General features: G+C 38.7%; 1 protein-coding gene across 1 annotated transcript in view; it reads right to left on the reverse strand.

Annotated features, from left to right (window-relative positions):
• Positions 1–16,762, reverse strand: part of LOC127697042 (complement factor H-related protein 2-like) — a 58,737-nt gene that overhangs the window by 40,434 nt on the left and 1,541 nt on the right. Inside the window, 5 exon segments of the mRNA XM_052199919.1 lie at positions 14,223–14,409; positions 14,606–14,759; positions 14,762–14,790; positions 15,674–15,795; positions 15,797–15,866. Of these exon segments, the coding sequence (XP_052055879.1) occupies positions 14,223–14,409; positions 14,606–14,759; positions 14,762–14,790; positions 15,674–15,795; positions 15,797–15,866 (562 nt within the window).

Consider the following 16,762-nt stretch of genomic DNA (forward strand, 5'->3'; position numbering starts at 1 on the left):
TAAGGATCACCAGAAACAATTTTCTTTCAGTTTTCAAGGGTAGCCATAGACCTCCTCAGATTCTCCTCAAGGATATAATAATGCTCTAGATGAGTGTCACAACTGAGTTAGATGGTACAGTGTTTTGAATACGAACACCTCCCACATTGGCTCATAGATTTGAATGCTTGATCACCAGGGAGTGTAGCCTTATTGGGGCAAGCATGTCCTTGTTGGAGGAAGTGTGACACTGGAGGTGGGTTTTGGGGTTTTAAATGCTCAAACCAAACGTAATATTTTTGTCTTATTGTCTGTTGATATACATGAAAGACTCTTAGTGACCTCCCCAGCATGATAACAGCCTGCATGATACCATGCATCAAGACAATAACTCTGGACTAAAACCCTGAATATAAGCAAGCGTCAATTATATTATTTTTTTTTTATAAAAAGAATGCAATGGTCATGCTGTTTCTTCACATAAATAGAACACTGTCTCAGGGAGAAGGTATCTTGATCATCTATAAATTATTTAAAATATCATATTAATGAACTATAATGATGGCATGCTGATTGCACATGGTAAGCAGCAGGTACCATCCATTTGAACTCACTGGTAACACATATGGGTAGCAGAGGAGGGATTTTTAAAAATTTTATCTGGTCTCTTGCACCAACAAAATGAAGTAAAACTTTTAGTGGGACTAGTTAGATTCTGGAGAAATCACATTCCTCACTCAGGTGTGTTACTCTGGTGTATATACTAAGTGACTGCTAGCTTTGGGTCAGGCCTTTAACAGGAGAAATATCTTCCAAAGGTCAAGACTGATTTTCAGGGTGATCTACTAATTAGACTATATGATATAGAAGACTGGATGGTACTTGAGCTGTCAGAGAGCAGATACAAATGCTCTTAGGAGCCTGTGGCAGTCCTCTATTACAGAATAGGCCTTTGGGATTTTCAAGCAAAGCTCTACCAACAGCTGCTACTCTCCATTTGAAAGAAAGATCTTCCCTCACAACAGCACCACCAGGGTCCTCCTCCTAAAGTGAATAAATGGCATTTCCCCACTACACACAAATCATCCAGCTTTGTCACAGAATATATGAAGTAGCAAAAGTAAAGGAGAGAAACGGCTATATGTGGCTTTGCATGATCTCATCTGAGATGGTTACATTCAAACTATTGTAAGAATCTTGACTTTCTTTTTTACATTTGGAAACCTCAAATAAGAATGGAAATATAAAAAAAAAAGAAAGAAAGATCTTGGTTTGCTATTGGGCTCTAGTTATCATGTGACATGTGAAGCCCAGGAGAGATAAATGTTATCTGACCCACCAAGTCATAAAGTAGGATGTACACAGCAGCAATTTATTCTCAATGGAAGGCAATGAATATAAGAGTGGGTCTGAGCAGCTCCTGAAGGCTGGAACAAGTAAATTACATGAGGAAGTTGGCCAAATGATTATTACTCCTGTTAAAATTCTGTTTGCTGAAAAGTGTGTTCCTAGAGCCTCATGGTGTGTTCCTTATGATTGATTGACTGAGAAGGAGAAGAGTAGGGTCTGGTTTACTAGTGATTCTGCATGTTATACAGGCACAACCCAGAAGTGGATAGCTGCTGTGTTATAAAGCCTTCTAGCAATGCTGAAAGTCACGTTAGGGGAAATCTTCACAGAAGGCAAAACTTCGGAGAGTATACTTGGCTGTATAATCTCTTTAAAAAGATAAATGACCAGATGTGCAGTTGTTCACTGAATCATGGACTGTAGCTAATCTATTGGTTGGATGGGGCTTGAGGAAAATTACGATTGGAAAATTGATGCTAAAGACATCTTGGTAAGAAGATCTATCTGGATAGATCTCTCCAAATTGTCATAAGTTGTGAAGAAACTTGTGTTTCATGGAAATATTCATCAATTGGTGACTTTAGCTTCAGAGTAGTTCCATAATTAAGTAGCCTTAATGCCTCATTCTGTGAATAGTCAGCTTTTTTCACAATCATCCCTATCATTGTCCAGTGGTCCCATGAACAAGATGGTAAAATGGTGAGGTTTATACATGACCTTGACCACATCAACTTCCACTCACCAAGGCTGCCCTGGCTACAACTTTATTCTGAGTCTGAAATCTTCTTACATCATAGTTTAATACTGAGCTCCTAGTGTGGCACCATTCTCCGTGGAGACTAGCCAGCAAGAGGTTACAGGATGACTGATATTGGACCACTACTTCTTTGGAAAGTTCACCATTTTGTCCTCCTGGAGTGGATACTTATTCTGGTCATAGATTTCCTTTCCTGAAAACAATGCTCCTGACAAAATGACCACATGTGTATTTAAAGAATTTGCCACTATGGTATTCTACACAATATTGCATCTGATCAAGTCCCATCATCATAGATCTACTGGTCTTGTCATGTTCCCCATTATTCTGCAGCAACTAACCTAATGGAGATATAATTAGGCCTTTTGTAGACACAGGTATAGAATAAAATTACATGGCAACATCTGGGAGAGCTGTTGCAGTGTTCTCCAGAGGGAAGAATCTATTTTTAATATTCAGATAGTGTACAGTATGGTCTCTCTTGTTGACAGGATCCATGTCAAGGGCCAAAGGTAAGGAAACAGAAACATACTATCCCTACTTATGCATTTGGAAAACATTTGCTTCCTGTTCCTGTGCCCTTAAGTTCTGCTGTTCTAGAACTTTTGATTTCAGAGTAGAGAATGCTCCTGCAAGGAGCCACAACAAATGCTCTGTTGATCCAAAAGTTCAGACTTTCATCTGGCCACTTGGAGCTTCTAATGTCTTTTAACCAAGAGGCTAAGAAAAGGATAATAGTGTTAAGAGGAGTGATTGAGCCAATTTATCATGGAGAAATTTGATTGTGATTCTACAATGGAGGTAAGAAAGATTAAATCTGGCATGCACAGAATACTATGCTATAGTGCTATAGTGTCCTGTGATTAAGGTCAATGGGAATTTACCATGGCCTAATCCATGCAAATTGACAAAGTGCATAGGCATTTCTGGAATGAAAATATGATTCATTCCTTTAGGGAAAAAAAAGCCCAAACCTGCTGAGGTGCTTGCAGATGGTGGAGGAAGTATAAAACTGGTAGTAAAGGAATATAGTTATAAATACCAAATATGGCAATTAAATAGTAATGGCCCAAATAGACTATGTTCTAAAATGCCTGGCACATTAGGTGTGGCAGTATTAGGAGATATCATTTTGAACTAGGTATAGTCTTGCTGGAAGAAGTGTGTTACTGTGGGAGCAGGCTTTGAGGGCTATGGTCAAGCTATGTCCAGTGTGATACAGTTTCCTTCGGTTGCCTTAGGATCAAGATGTAAATACATTCAGCTTCAGCACCTTTTCTGCCTGTAAGCTGCCATGCTTCATATCATGATGATAATAGACAAACGCTCTAAAACATTAATCCAGACCCAACTAAATATTTTCATTTGTAAGAGACTGATGGTCATGGTGTCTCTTTACAGCTAAGGCCACATAACCAATTTGAGAAACAATTATTATTGAAAAGAATGCTTCAGTTGTGTATTTTAAGAATGCATTTGTATGCATATTTCTGTTTTCTATTTCCTCTATTTTCTAATCTTGTGCTGTAACATAAATTAAGAGAATACCAATGGTTCTATTTAAGTTTGAGATAATAAAAGAATGACCATAAAGGTTCTATTCTATTCTTAATTTATAATACAGTTGCAATTATAGGTAGGACAGTTATCTTTAGGTGTGACTATGACTTGGATTTTTTCAATTAAAAATTGATAGTTAAACGAGGAGATATGATTTTGTGTCGACTTAAAAAGGGTTAGATTTGTGATGGCTAATCTTGATTGTCAACTTGATTATATCTAGAATGGAGCACAACCCAGGGATGGAGTACAAAACTTTGAGAGATTTTTTGATTTGGTTTAAAGTAGGCAAATCCAATTTTCTAGTCTGGACCTTTGAGGTAGTAAGTCAAACATCGCCAATCTGGAATTTGAAGCAGGAAGACATATGTATTTCATGGAGAATTTGAGGAGGGAAGACACACCTTTAATCTGGGCCACACATTTTGCTGGAAGTGAATATGTAAGGACTTAGAAGATGGTGGTTTTGCTCTTTAGATATTTCCCTCCTTGCCTTCACCTTGCTAGCACATCCATTTATTCACTTGAATTAGAAAGTATGTTTTTGAGGTTACTGAGTCCTGAAGCCTAAAGGATTGAGCAACTACTGGATTCTTGGATTTTTCATTCCTTTACAGCCATTGTTAGCCAACAAGGCATGTATCCTGTAAATCATTTTATTTTATCAAATATGTTTAAGATTACATATGTGTGTGTGTGTGTGTGTGTGTGTATGTGTATATGGTGAGAGAGACAAAGAGAGAGGTATATTCATTCCACATGTTCTGTTACTCTAGAGAAACCTGATTAATACCAAGGAACACTGAAAATAGTGTTGGTTTAAATCTATTTTAAATACCTAAAGTTATATTAATTACATTAAGTAACATGGGGATTTTCAAATGTTGACTGTTTACCTTAGTCTAACAGGAACTATGGTGAATTACTTTTCCTCATTCTCATAGTGTCATATGATATATACACAGGTATGTATACATATATATCTGTGTATATAAAATATACATTGTGTAGTGTATTATATATATGTGTACATATGCAAATGTATTTGAATAAAGATATATATATGTCTATAACCAGAAAAATTAAAAACTTTTTAGTATTTGCTGAATAAATATCACTTTTTCACTATCAAAAAATTAACAAGTTCATCCACTGTGAATTAGAAACTCTTTAAAGATAATGAATAGCACACTTTACTCTATTAATTCTAAAGATACCTACAGTTTTTATAAATTTGATTATATTTATTGCTATTTTACTTTATTAATTTGGGTACAGTGTATGTATGTGCAAGTTTCAATAGCTATGGCTCACATAGACTCATGTACTTGAATGCTTGTCCACAGAACGTGACATTATAAGGCGCATAGCTTAGTTAATGTAGGTATGGTCTTGTTGGCTGAAGAGTGTCACTGTGGGGGAAGGTTTGTTTGTTTCCTATGCACAAGCTCTGTGCAGTGTGGCACATGGCCTTCTGCTGCTTGTGGATCAAGATATAGATCTTTCAGTTCCTTTACCAGCATCATGTCTGCCTGGACACTGCCATACTTTCCACCAAGATGATAATGGACTAAATATGTTAACTTGTAAGCCAATCCCAGTTAAATGTCATTCTGTGTTTGAGTTGCCTTGCTATATATGTCTCTTCACAACAAAAAACCCTGCCTAAGAGAATGCTCATCGCCTGTTTATAAGTGATACCAAATATTAATAATTGTTAATGTCAATATTAATACTATGATAGAATCATATACCTAGTGAAAATTTTAATTTCTTTGTATAAGTTTTTGAATATTTTGTTATTTCAGTGTACAATATATTAGATGTTCATATGTAAGAACTTTCTTAGATTTCTTTATTGATACAAAAGTAGTATATAGTAATTAAGTATATGTATTAATGATATAATATATGATAGTTTGATTGTTGCGGTTATGGGAAATAATACTAATTTGAAGATTGAGTCAATAATTCTTCTACTCACTGTGAATCAGAACCTTACATCAAAAGTTTTCCAGGAAAATCTGAAAAGTTCTAAATAGAAACAGACATTTAAGAATTTACATTTATTTTCTTGTTTGGACATAGTTTGTTCATTGACATATCATATATTGGAAAAGAAGTTTTGAATGCACTGCTCTTGCATTGTGAAAACAGTCTCTAAGTTTACAAATTGATCACCATATAACGAAAAATTTTATACTTATTAGATGAAGTGAGATAATACTGCAAATGTAAATTGAAAATATATGGGCGGCGGCGGCGGCAGCAGCAACGGCAGTGCAGCAGTGGCTGGTCCAGCTGAAGGGCCATCAGCAGTGGAACCAAGGCGACACAGGGTCCAGTTAGGCCCTGCGCCCACGACCACTGACCTTCGCTGACCAGCTGGGCGGCAAGCAGCTGCGGTTGTGCGGCGCCTTTCCTGCACGGAAGCCACTTCAGAACTCGGCCTCCCACCAGTCAGGAGAGGTGCATCCATCTTGGTTTCGGACTCCAGGGATCGGACAGACTGAGGTACACAAACATAATCCAAGGCCAACACCGCGGTGGTCTGAGCCCGATGGGCGTTGGCCTGCACCCAGGCCCTGGGCTGGTCGGGGGGCCATCAGGGTGCCATCCCAGCCAGGAGGTTTTTTGCCCAGGCCTGCGCCGCCATTTTGCCTGCAGGACGACAGAGAGCTCTGGCGGGCAGACCTGTAACAGGCATAGCCTGAGGCTAACAAAGCGGGGGTCTAGGCCCCAAAAGGCACAGGACTGACCCCAAGAACTGGGCGGCTTGGTGGGCCATCTGTGAGTCAACCCGCCCAGGAGGTTATTAGCACAGCAGACTCTCCCGGCGCTTTCAGGGAGCACGGGCACGCACACCCGCCATCCTAGTCACCTAGCGGACCCAATTAACAGTCATAGCCCTAGGGGAACTTTGCTCGGACCTTGGCCTCCCAGGCTTTTGCCTGGACTCAGGGCCTGGGCGGCCAGGCTAACCTTGTGTGCGCCAGCCCGGTTGGGGGATCAGCTGCCCAGCGGAGTGAGCGGAACACAGGGGAGGTCACAGCAGCATACACCGTCGGCACTCCCTGGGGGTGCACACGGCTCCATCTGGTCCACAGACACAATCTGGGGCAAGGCCTCAGGCGGAAGCCCTCAGCTCAACTCTCTCGGCTTCCAGATCCAGATCAGCCTGGGTGGCCGCACCACATCTCCGGGTCCTGCAAGAGGCTAGCTGGGCTTCTGAGTGGCCAGCTGGGAGAAGTCAGTGTGCTCCAGTGAATCCAGCGGGCCCCAGCGGGAGCCTTCGGGTGCCTGCTTTGGGATCTGAACAGCCTGGGCAGCAGCACCCTGCCTACAAGCAGTGCAGGAGGTAAGCTGTGCACCAGAGGCCAATTGGGAAGGGGCAGCTTGCACTGGTGAGTCCAGCACTGACAAGACAAACTAACACCAGTGAGAACTAGATGGCAAAAGGCAAACGCAGGAACGTCACTAACAGAAATCCAGGCAATATGGCAACACCTGAACCCAATTCTCCTCTACCAACATGTCCTGGATACCCCATCATACCAGTAAAACAAGATTTGGATTTAAAATCACTGCTCATGATGCGGGTACAGGAACACATGAAGGACATACTTAAAGAAATTCAGGAGAAAATGGATCAAAAGTTAGAAGCCCTTGCAAGGGAAACACAAAAATCATTGAAAGAAATCCAGAAGAATACAAAAGCCAACAAGGAGGAAATGCAAAAAACACTTAAAGAAATACATGAGAACTTTGGTCAACAGGCTGAGGTCATGAAAGACGAAACACAAAAATCTCTTAAAGAAATACAGGAGAACTTTGGTCAACAGGCTGAGGTCATGAAAGAGGAAACACAAAAATCTCTTAAAGAATTACAGGAAAGCACAAACAAGCAAGTGAAGGAGCTAAGCAAAACCATCCAGGATCTAAAATCAGAAGTAGAAACAACTAAGAAAACTCAAAGGGAAACAACTTTGGAGATAGAAAGCCTTGGGAAGAAATCAGGGGACAGAGATGCAAATATCAACAACAGAATACAAGAGATAGAAGAAAGAATCTCAGATGCTGAAGATTCCATAGAAACCATGGACTCAACAGTTAAAGAAAATGCAAAATGCAAAAAGCTTGTAACCCAAAATATCCAGGAAATCCAGGACACAATGAGAAGACAAAACCTAAGGATTATAGGCATAGATGAGAGTGAAGATTTACAACTTAAAGGGCCTACTTGATCATGGTGGATGATCATTCTGGAAAGACTCAATGAAACAGTATTCAGCAAAACCAGAACGGGGAACTGGGAAGGGGTGGGAGGGAGGACAGGGGAAGAGAAGGGGGCTTACGGGACTTTCGGGGAGTGGGGGGGCTAGAAAAGGGGAAATCATTAGAAATGTAAATAAATTATATCGAATAAAAAAATTATGGAAGAAAACTTCCCTAACCTAAAGAGAGAGATGCCCATGAATATACAAGAAGCCTACAGAACTCCAAACAGAGTGGACCAGAACAGAAATACTTCCCGTCACATAATAATCAAAACACCAAATGTTCTAAACAAAGAAAGAATACTAAAGGCAGTAAGAGAAAAAGGCCAAGTAACATATAAAGGAAGACCTATCAGAATCACAGCAGACTTTTCACCTGAGACTATGAAGGCTAGAAGGTCCTGGGCAGATCTCATGCAGACTTTAAGAGAACACAAATGCCAACCAAAACTACTATATCCAGCAAAACTCTCAATCACCATAGATGGAGAAACTAAGATACTTCATGACAAAACCAAGTTTACCCAATATCTATCGACAAACCCAGCCCTAAAAAGGATAATAGGAGGACAACACCAATACAAGGAGGGAAACTTCACCCTGGAAAAAGCAAGATAGTAACCTTTCATCAAACCCAAACGAAGTTAAGCATTCAAATTTAAAAAATAACGTCAAAAATGATAGGAAGTAACAATCACTATTCCTTAATATCTCTTAACATCAATGGACTTAATGCGCCAATAAAAAGACACAGACTAACTGAATGGATACGTAAACAGGACCCTACATTTTGCTGCTTACAGGAAACACAACTCAGGGTCAAAGACAAACACTACCTTAGAGTAAAAGGCTGGAAGACAATTTTACAAGCAAATGGTCTCAGGAAACAAGCTGGAGTAGCCATTTTAATATCAGATAAAATTGACTTTCAACCCAAAGTCATCAAAAGAGACCCTGAGGGACACTTCTTGCTGGTCAAAGGAAAAATACAAAAAGAAGAACTGTCAATTCTGAACATCTATGCCCCAAATGCAAGGGCACCCTCTTTCGTAAAAGAAACTTTATTAAAACTAAAAGCACACATTGCACCTAACACAATAATTGTGGGTGACTTCAACACTGCACTTTCGTCAATGGACCGATCAGGAAAACAGAAACTAAACAGGGACACAATGAAACTAATTGAAGCTTTGGACCAATTATATTTAACAGATATATATAGAACATTCTATCCTAAAACAAAAGAATATACCTTTTTCTCAGCACCTCATGATACCTTCTCCAAAATCGACCATATAATTGGTCACAAGACAGACCTCAACAAATATAAGAAGATAGAACTGATCCCATGCCTCCTATCTGATCACTATGGAGTAAAAGTGGTCTTCAATAGCAACAGAAACAACAGAAAACCCACATACACGTGGAAACTGAACAATACTCTACTCAATGATAACTTGGTCAAGGAAGAAATAAAGAAAGAAATTAAAGACTTTTTAGAACACAATGAAAATGAAAACACAACATACCCAAATCTATGGGACACAATGAAAGCAGTGCTAAGAGGAAAACTCATAGCCCTGAGTGCCTCCAAAAAGAAAATGGAGAGAGCATACATTACCAGCTTAATGACACACCTGAAAGCCCTAGAACAAAAAGAAGCTATTTCGCCCAGGAGGAGTAGAAGGCAGGAAATCATCAAACTCAGGGCCGAAATCAATCAAGTAGAAACAAAGAGAACCATACAAAAAATCAACAAAACCAGGAGCTGGTTCTTTGAGAAAATCAACAAGATAGATAAACCCTTAGCCAGACTGACCAAAGGGCACAGAGAAAGTATCCAAATTAACAAACTTAGAAATGAAAAGGGAGATATAACAACGGAAACTGAGGAAATCCAAAAAATCATCAGATCCTATTACAAGAGCCTGTACTCAACACAACTGGAGAATCTGGAGGAAATGGATAATTTCCTTGACAGATACCAAATACCAAAATTAAATCAGGACCAACTAGACGATCTAAACAGTCCCATAATGCCTAAAGAAATAGAAGGAGTCATAGAAAGTCTTCCAACCAAAAAAAGCACAGGACCAGATGGCTTCAGTGCCGAATTCTACCAGACCTTCAAAGAAGAGTTAACACCAATACTCTTCAAACTATTCCACAAAATAGAAACAGAAGGAACACTACCCAATTCCTTCTATGAAGCCACAATTACGCTGATACCAAAGCCACAAAAAGATCCAACAAAGAAAGAGAACTTCAGACCAATTTCCCTTATGAACATCGATGCAAAAATACTCAATAAAATTCTTGCCAACCGAATCCAAGAACACATCAAAACGATCATCCACCATGATCAAGTAGGCTTTATCCCGGGAATGCAGGGTTGGTTCAATATACGGAAATCCATCAATACAATCCACTACATAAACAAACTCAAAGAACAAAACCACATGGTCATTTCATTGGATGCTGAAAAAGCATTTGACAAAATTCAGCATCCTTTCATGCTTAAAGTCTTGGAGAGAACAGGAATTCAAGGCCCATACCTAAACATAGTAAAGGCAATATACAACAAACCGGTAGCCAGCATCAAACTAAATGGAGAGAAACTTGAAGCAATCCCACTGAAATCAGGGACCAGACAAGGCTGCCCCCTTTCTCCTTATCTTTTCAATATTGTACTTGAGGTACTAGCCGGGGAAATTCGACAACATAAGGAGGCCAAAGGGATACAAATTGGAAAGGAAGAAGTCAAACTATCATTATTTACAGACGACATGATCGTCTACCTAAGTGACCCAAAGAACTCCACTAGAGAGCTCCTACAGCTGATAAACAACTTCAGCAAAGTGGCAGGTTATAAAATCAACTCAAGCAAATCAGTGGCCTTCCTATACTCAAAGGATAAGCAGGCTGAGAAAGAAATTAGGGAAATGACCCCCTTCACAATAGCCACAAACAGTATAAAGTATCTTGGGGTGACTCTTACCAAATATGTGAAAGATCTGTATGACAAGAACTTCAAGACTCTGAAGAAGGAAATGGAAGAAGACCTCAAAAAATGGGAAAACCTCTCATGCTCATGGATTGGTAGAATCAATATAGTTAAAATGGCCATTTTGCCTAAAGCACTATACAGATTCAATGCAATACCCATCAAAATCCCAACTCAATTCTTCACAGAGTTAGAAAGAGCAATTATCAAATTCATCTGGAACAACAAAAAACCCAGGATAGCTAAAACTATTCTCAGCAACAAAAGAAAATCTGGGGGAATCAGTATCCCTGACCTCAAGCAATACTACAGAGCAATAGTGTTAAAAACTGCACGGTATTGGTACAGTGACAGGCAGGAGGATCAATGGAATAGGATTGAAGATCCATAAATGAACCCACACACCTATGGCCACTTGATCCTCGACAAAGAGGCTGAAAACATCCAATGGAAGAAAGATAGCCTTTTCAACAAATGGTGCTGGTTCAACTGGAGGTCAGCATGCAGAAGAACGCGAATTGATCCATCCTTGTCTCCTTGTACTAAGCTCAAATCCAAATGGATCAAGGACCTCCACATAAAGCCAGACACTCTGAAGCTAATAGAAAAGAAACTGGGGAAGACCCTTGAGGACATCGCTACAGGGAGAAAGTTTCTGAACAGAACACCAATAGCGTATGCTCTAAGAGCAAGAATTGACAAATGGGACCTCATAAAATTACAAAGTTTCTGTAAGGCAAAGGACACCATCAAGAGGACAAATCGGCAACCAACAAATTGGGAAAAGATCTTCACCAATCCTCCATCAGATAGAGGGCTAATATCCAATATATATATAAAGAACTCAAGAAGTTAGACTCCAGAAAACCAAACAACCCTATTAAAAAATGGGGTACAGAGTTAAACAAAGAATTCTCACCTGAAGAACTTCGGATGGCGGAGAAGCATCTTAAAAAATGCTCAACTTCATTAGTCATTAGGGAAATGCAAATCAAAACAACCCTAAGATTTCATCTTACACCAGTCAGAATGGCTAAGATTAAAAATTCAGGAGACAGCAGGTGTTGGAGAGGGTGTGGAGAAAGAGGAACACTCCTCCACTGCTGGTGGGGTTGCAAATTGGTACAACCACTCTGGAAATCAGTCTGGCGGTTCCTCCGAAAACTGGGCACCTCACTGCCAGAAGATCCTGCTATACCACTCCTGGGCATATACCCAGAAGACTCCCCACCATGTAATAAGGATACATGTTCTACTATGTTCATAGCAGCCCTATTTATAATTGCCAGATGCTGGAAAGAGCCCAGGTATCCCTCAACAGAAGAGTGGATGCAAAAAATGTGGTATATCTACACAATGGAGTACTATTCAGCCATTAGAAACAATGAATTCATGAAATTCTTAGGCAAATGGATGGAACTAGAGAATATCATACTAAGTGAGGTAACGCAGACTCAAAAGGTGAATCATGGTATGCACTCACTAATAAGTGGATATTAACCTAGAAAACTGGAATACCGAAAACATAATGCACACATCAAATGAGGTACAAGAAGAAAGGAGGTGTGGCCCCTGGTTCTGGAAAGACTCAGTGAAACAGTATTCGGCAAAACCAGAATGGGGAAGTGGGAAGGGGTGGGTGGGAGGGCAGGGGAAGAGAAGGGGGCTTACGGGACTTTTGGGGAGTGGGGGGGCTAGAAAAGGGAAATCATTTGAAATGTAAATAAATTATATCGAATAAAAAAATGCATTTTGAAAGAAAAATAGGTCAACCAAAATTGGATAAATGAATATATACTTCTTTAAAAAAAAAAACCCAGAAAATAAAAAAAACAACAAAAAACATGAACCTAAGTAGGAGAAAAACAAAACAAAAACAAAAACAAACAAACAAACAAAAAACACCTGTCATTTCAGTGCCAAAGCCATAATAAGATACCTCATCACTCAGTTAAAACAGCATTAGAGAAAGGGACCCTGAAAGTTACAAATGGTCCCTTGAAGGCTGCATGCCCCAGTGTAGTGGAATGCCAGGGCAGGAAGGTGGGAGTGGCTGAGTGGATGGGGGAACACTCCCATAGAAGCAAGGGGAGGGGGTATGGGTTGGGGAGATTCTGGGGAGAAAACCAGGAACAGGGATAACATTGGAAATGTAAATAAAGTAAATATTCAATAATAAAATTTAAAAAAATTACAAATTCTTGAGTATGTGGTGAAAAACCCACAAGCCATTGATGGGAATTTAACTTTGACAAGTGATAATAGATAATTGAATTTTAGTTAAAATTTAAAAATAGATTTTACATATATTGTTCTATATGCATCTTTTGGTATGATCCAAAGGAAATAATATCAACCTACTCAACCTGCAAGTATATATTTACTGTAAAATGCTACATAAATGTAGCTAAGATGAAAAACTGTTAGAAGTAATACAAATTGGTGAATTTATAAAGACAATGTGGTCTACTTAAATCTGAAATATTGTTCAGACATTGAAGATACCTTTATTATTTTAGTTAGAAAAGGGAATTGGAGGATATTAAGTGCCATCAACCAAACAAGGAAGACAAGTATTTTGTGTTCTTATTCATAGAGTATAATGAAAGAGTAAAATTTCTCTAGGATGCATGGTAGTGATTAGTAGAAGTTAGTTGTCTTATCTAAGGAAAGAGGATGTTGTATGAATTTAAAAAATGCAAGATGATTTCAGGTGTCATAATGTGAAATAGAATGGCCTCCATAGTCTCACATATTGGGGACTAGTGGTACTCAAAAGGATTAGGTGCTATGTCCTTGTTGGAATTGGAATAGCCTTGTTAGAAGAAGTTTGTCTATCTCTTCCAGCTGCCTTAGAGTCAGATGTTGAATGCTTAGCTACTTCTCCACCATCATGTCAACCTCTGCTCCCAAACATGAAGATAGTAGACTAAATCTCTGCAATTGTAAGCAATCCACAACAAATGGTTTCTATTAAAATATTTTTCATGGTCATAATGTCTCTTCAAAGCAATAGAACATTGACTGAGACAACAGGTTTAGAATATCATGCTGGCTCCAAGTTTTGTACACATTAATACATGTTAGTAAAAATTATAAAGAATAACATGCACAATTTTATTTGACAGGTGGTTTTTATAGAAAGAATCTAATAATTGTGTTTTGCTCACATGCTGATGTTTGGCACTGAAGCATTAAGCAAAACAGTTCTTTTAATTTGTGAATGTTACATTATTAATAGAAAAATATCCATGTTATAAAACTGAATCTCCTATAATCTATGAGAATAATGTACTGATGTAAACAGGTTGGTGGCTCAGACCACGTTCCATTTCTAAATGTTACTATTTTCTTTCCTTTAAGTACATAATATTTATGGCACTGATATTCAACTGATGATAAATGTTCATATACTGGTAATGACAAGGAGGTGATGTCTCCATTGTCAATAGGAGAAGGAGGCCCACATTTCCCCGTTGGGTCTAAGAAGACAACATTTGATTGCTTGAGAATCAACTCAAATTACAGACTCTAGCAGAACCAAAAAGAGTACAGTATCAAATAAGACTTTAGTGATTTCTAGCTAAAGAAATGAATAAAATAATCCATAACAGTAAACTTGATTTTAAATATTGCAGATCATTGAAGGATCTGAGAGGAGAAAGGTTTTATACTTACTGGTGGAAATGCATTTGGGAGGAATGGACCAGCCCTCTTCGGCACAGGTGATGGTGCTCTGATTATTCTGAAGGCTGTAGCCTTGGTTGCAAACAACTTGTACAATATGATCTTCTATGTGGGTTTGACCTGAAGATGTAGAATGACCATAGTCCTAAGGGAGGACTTAGGAAAGAAGCATAGTCCTAAGGGAGAAAATAAGGATAATTCGCAATAGGAGGAAAGTTAATAAAAAGTTAGGTTGCATATTAAAATATTTTCAAAAGAATGACACAACCTAAATAAACTATTCAGATGAAGTTCCTGAAACTTGCCAGTTCCAGCCTGTCTAGATAGGGAGTTCCCCCAGGAATGCCATATCACCACATCCCAAGTGCAGAGATTGTAAATGGCCACTGTACATTTTATGTGGGTTCTGTATGTCTGAATTTTGGTATTCCTGTCTACTGAACCATCTCCCTAATCATGGTGCTTTTGAAATATTCTTTAAATAAAATATTTTTTACTGATGGACTTCTATAGGTAAAAGAGTTATGATATATATTTTTTTTCTGATTTTTCTTCAACAAATAATGATTCTTGCAACCTGCTTCTTCACGTATCTATATTGTTTCACTTAAATATAAAACCACAATCTGTGGTTTGAATACATTCACTTAAGGATCTGTGTATTATAGATGATAAGTTTAAGGTTGAAATTAGTTTTGGAAAATATAATGGTAAATTGTCTTGCTATGGAACATTTATGAGATAAGATAATTTAAATAGAGTGGATAATGAAGTATTTTCCCCATAAAAAGAATGGCCATATTGCTGTTAAGTACATGCTTGACAAAAGCTGCTAGTGGTCCAATACATTCATCATCAGCTACCAATTCATACATTTTTTTCTGTAGGCTACCTCTTGAAAATATGTTCTCCATTGTATTTTCCTGAGGGAACAAACACTCATAAAAGAAAGTCTATATCTGCCCTGTCTCCAGTCTAACTCTGTGATTTCCACACCCCACTTTCCCTTCCTACATGGTCTTGTCTTTCATGTTCATCTAAGTGTGGGTGTTAACTCACTGAGGCACTTTGGAGTTGTTGACCATCCTGCTTCTGTACAAGTTATACAAGTCCAGAAGGAATTTGAAGGAGATACAAAATTATATTCACAGGAGTACTATAAAATCTTCCCTCTAAAAATGGGAAAATGGTTCATATTTCTTTTTGTCATATAGTATTCCATGTCTTATTTTTGGAAAATCACAAAGTCTCACTTGGAAAAAATAAAACAAAGATAAATAATTGTTAATAATTATTAAGGATACACTTATTTGCATATGTCTTGTCTTTTCTGAATAACATTGCTACTATCCTCCAAGTATATTCCAACCTCCTTCAAAACCCTTTCTACACCAGTCACCTAATACTGGGAGTACACTTCAATGATGCCACTGGCTAGGAATGTTTACCTCCCTTGTCAGTCTTCGTTTATTCAATTACCCACTACAAAATATAAAATAAGTATTTTCCTATACATTCTGATGTGAGCTTACAAATATCTTCACTATAGGACACACACATCAAATTGGATGTCCAGAATAACCTTAAGAATTAGATGAGTGAAACATTTTTCTTAGTGTCAGCCATGCGGAGTTCCAACAGGCAAAGCCATTTTTCATTGCATGAGACTTCCAAATAAAAACCAAAAGTAACAGAAAGATAGCACCATCAACCTGACTTTCAGATATCCCACAGACACTAAGGAAGCAAAGCTAAGGCAGGCAGCATGAGGGTCCAATCCAGGTTCTGAGGAAGAGCAGAGAAAGCACGCAAAGATCAGCCAGGCCAAAGATATTTTTGAAGGAAAAGCAACTGGTCACTTCAGATTACTGCTTCAACTTTTCCAGTCAGTTTCTGCTGGAAATTGTGAGAACCAGCTTGATCATGTGACCTATATCTGTTTCTCTCTGTTCTGTTACTTAAATGTGCCATCCAAGAGTACTTGCAGAGGGGAAGTTCAGATGGCTGCTGTAAACGTCCCTAGAAAATTAATGCTAGATATCTTGTTGGCAGAAATAATGTTTCTCCCCACTCTCTTTCTGTGCCGGTGCCTGTGCCTGTGTCTGTGTCTATGTCTGTGTCTGTCTGTCTCTCTCTCTTTCTCTCTGT

The sequence above is a fragment of the Apodemus sylvaticus genome, chromosome 12 (genome assembly GCF_947179515.1).
Source record: "Apodemus sylvaticus chromosome 12, mApoSyl1.1, whole genome shotgun sequence".
NCBI classification, from domain to species: Eukaryota; Metazoa; Chordata; class Mammalia; order Rodentia; family Muridae; genus Apodemus; species Apodemus sylvaticus.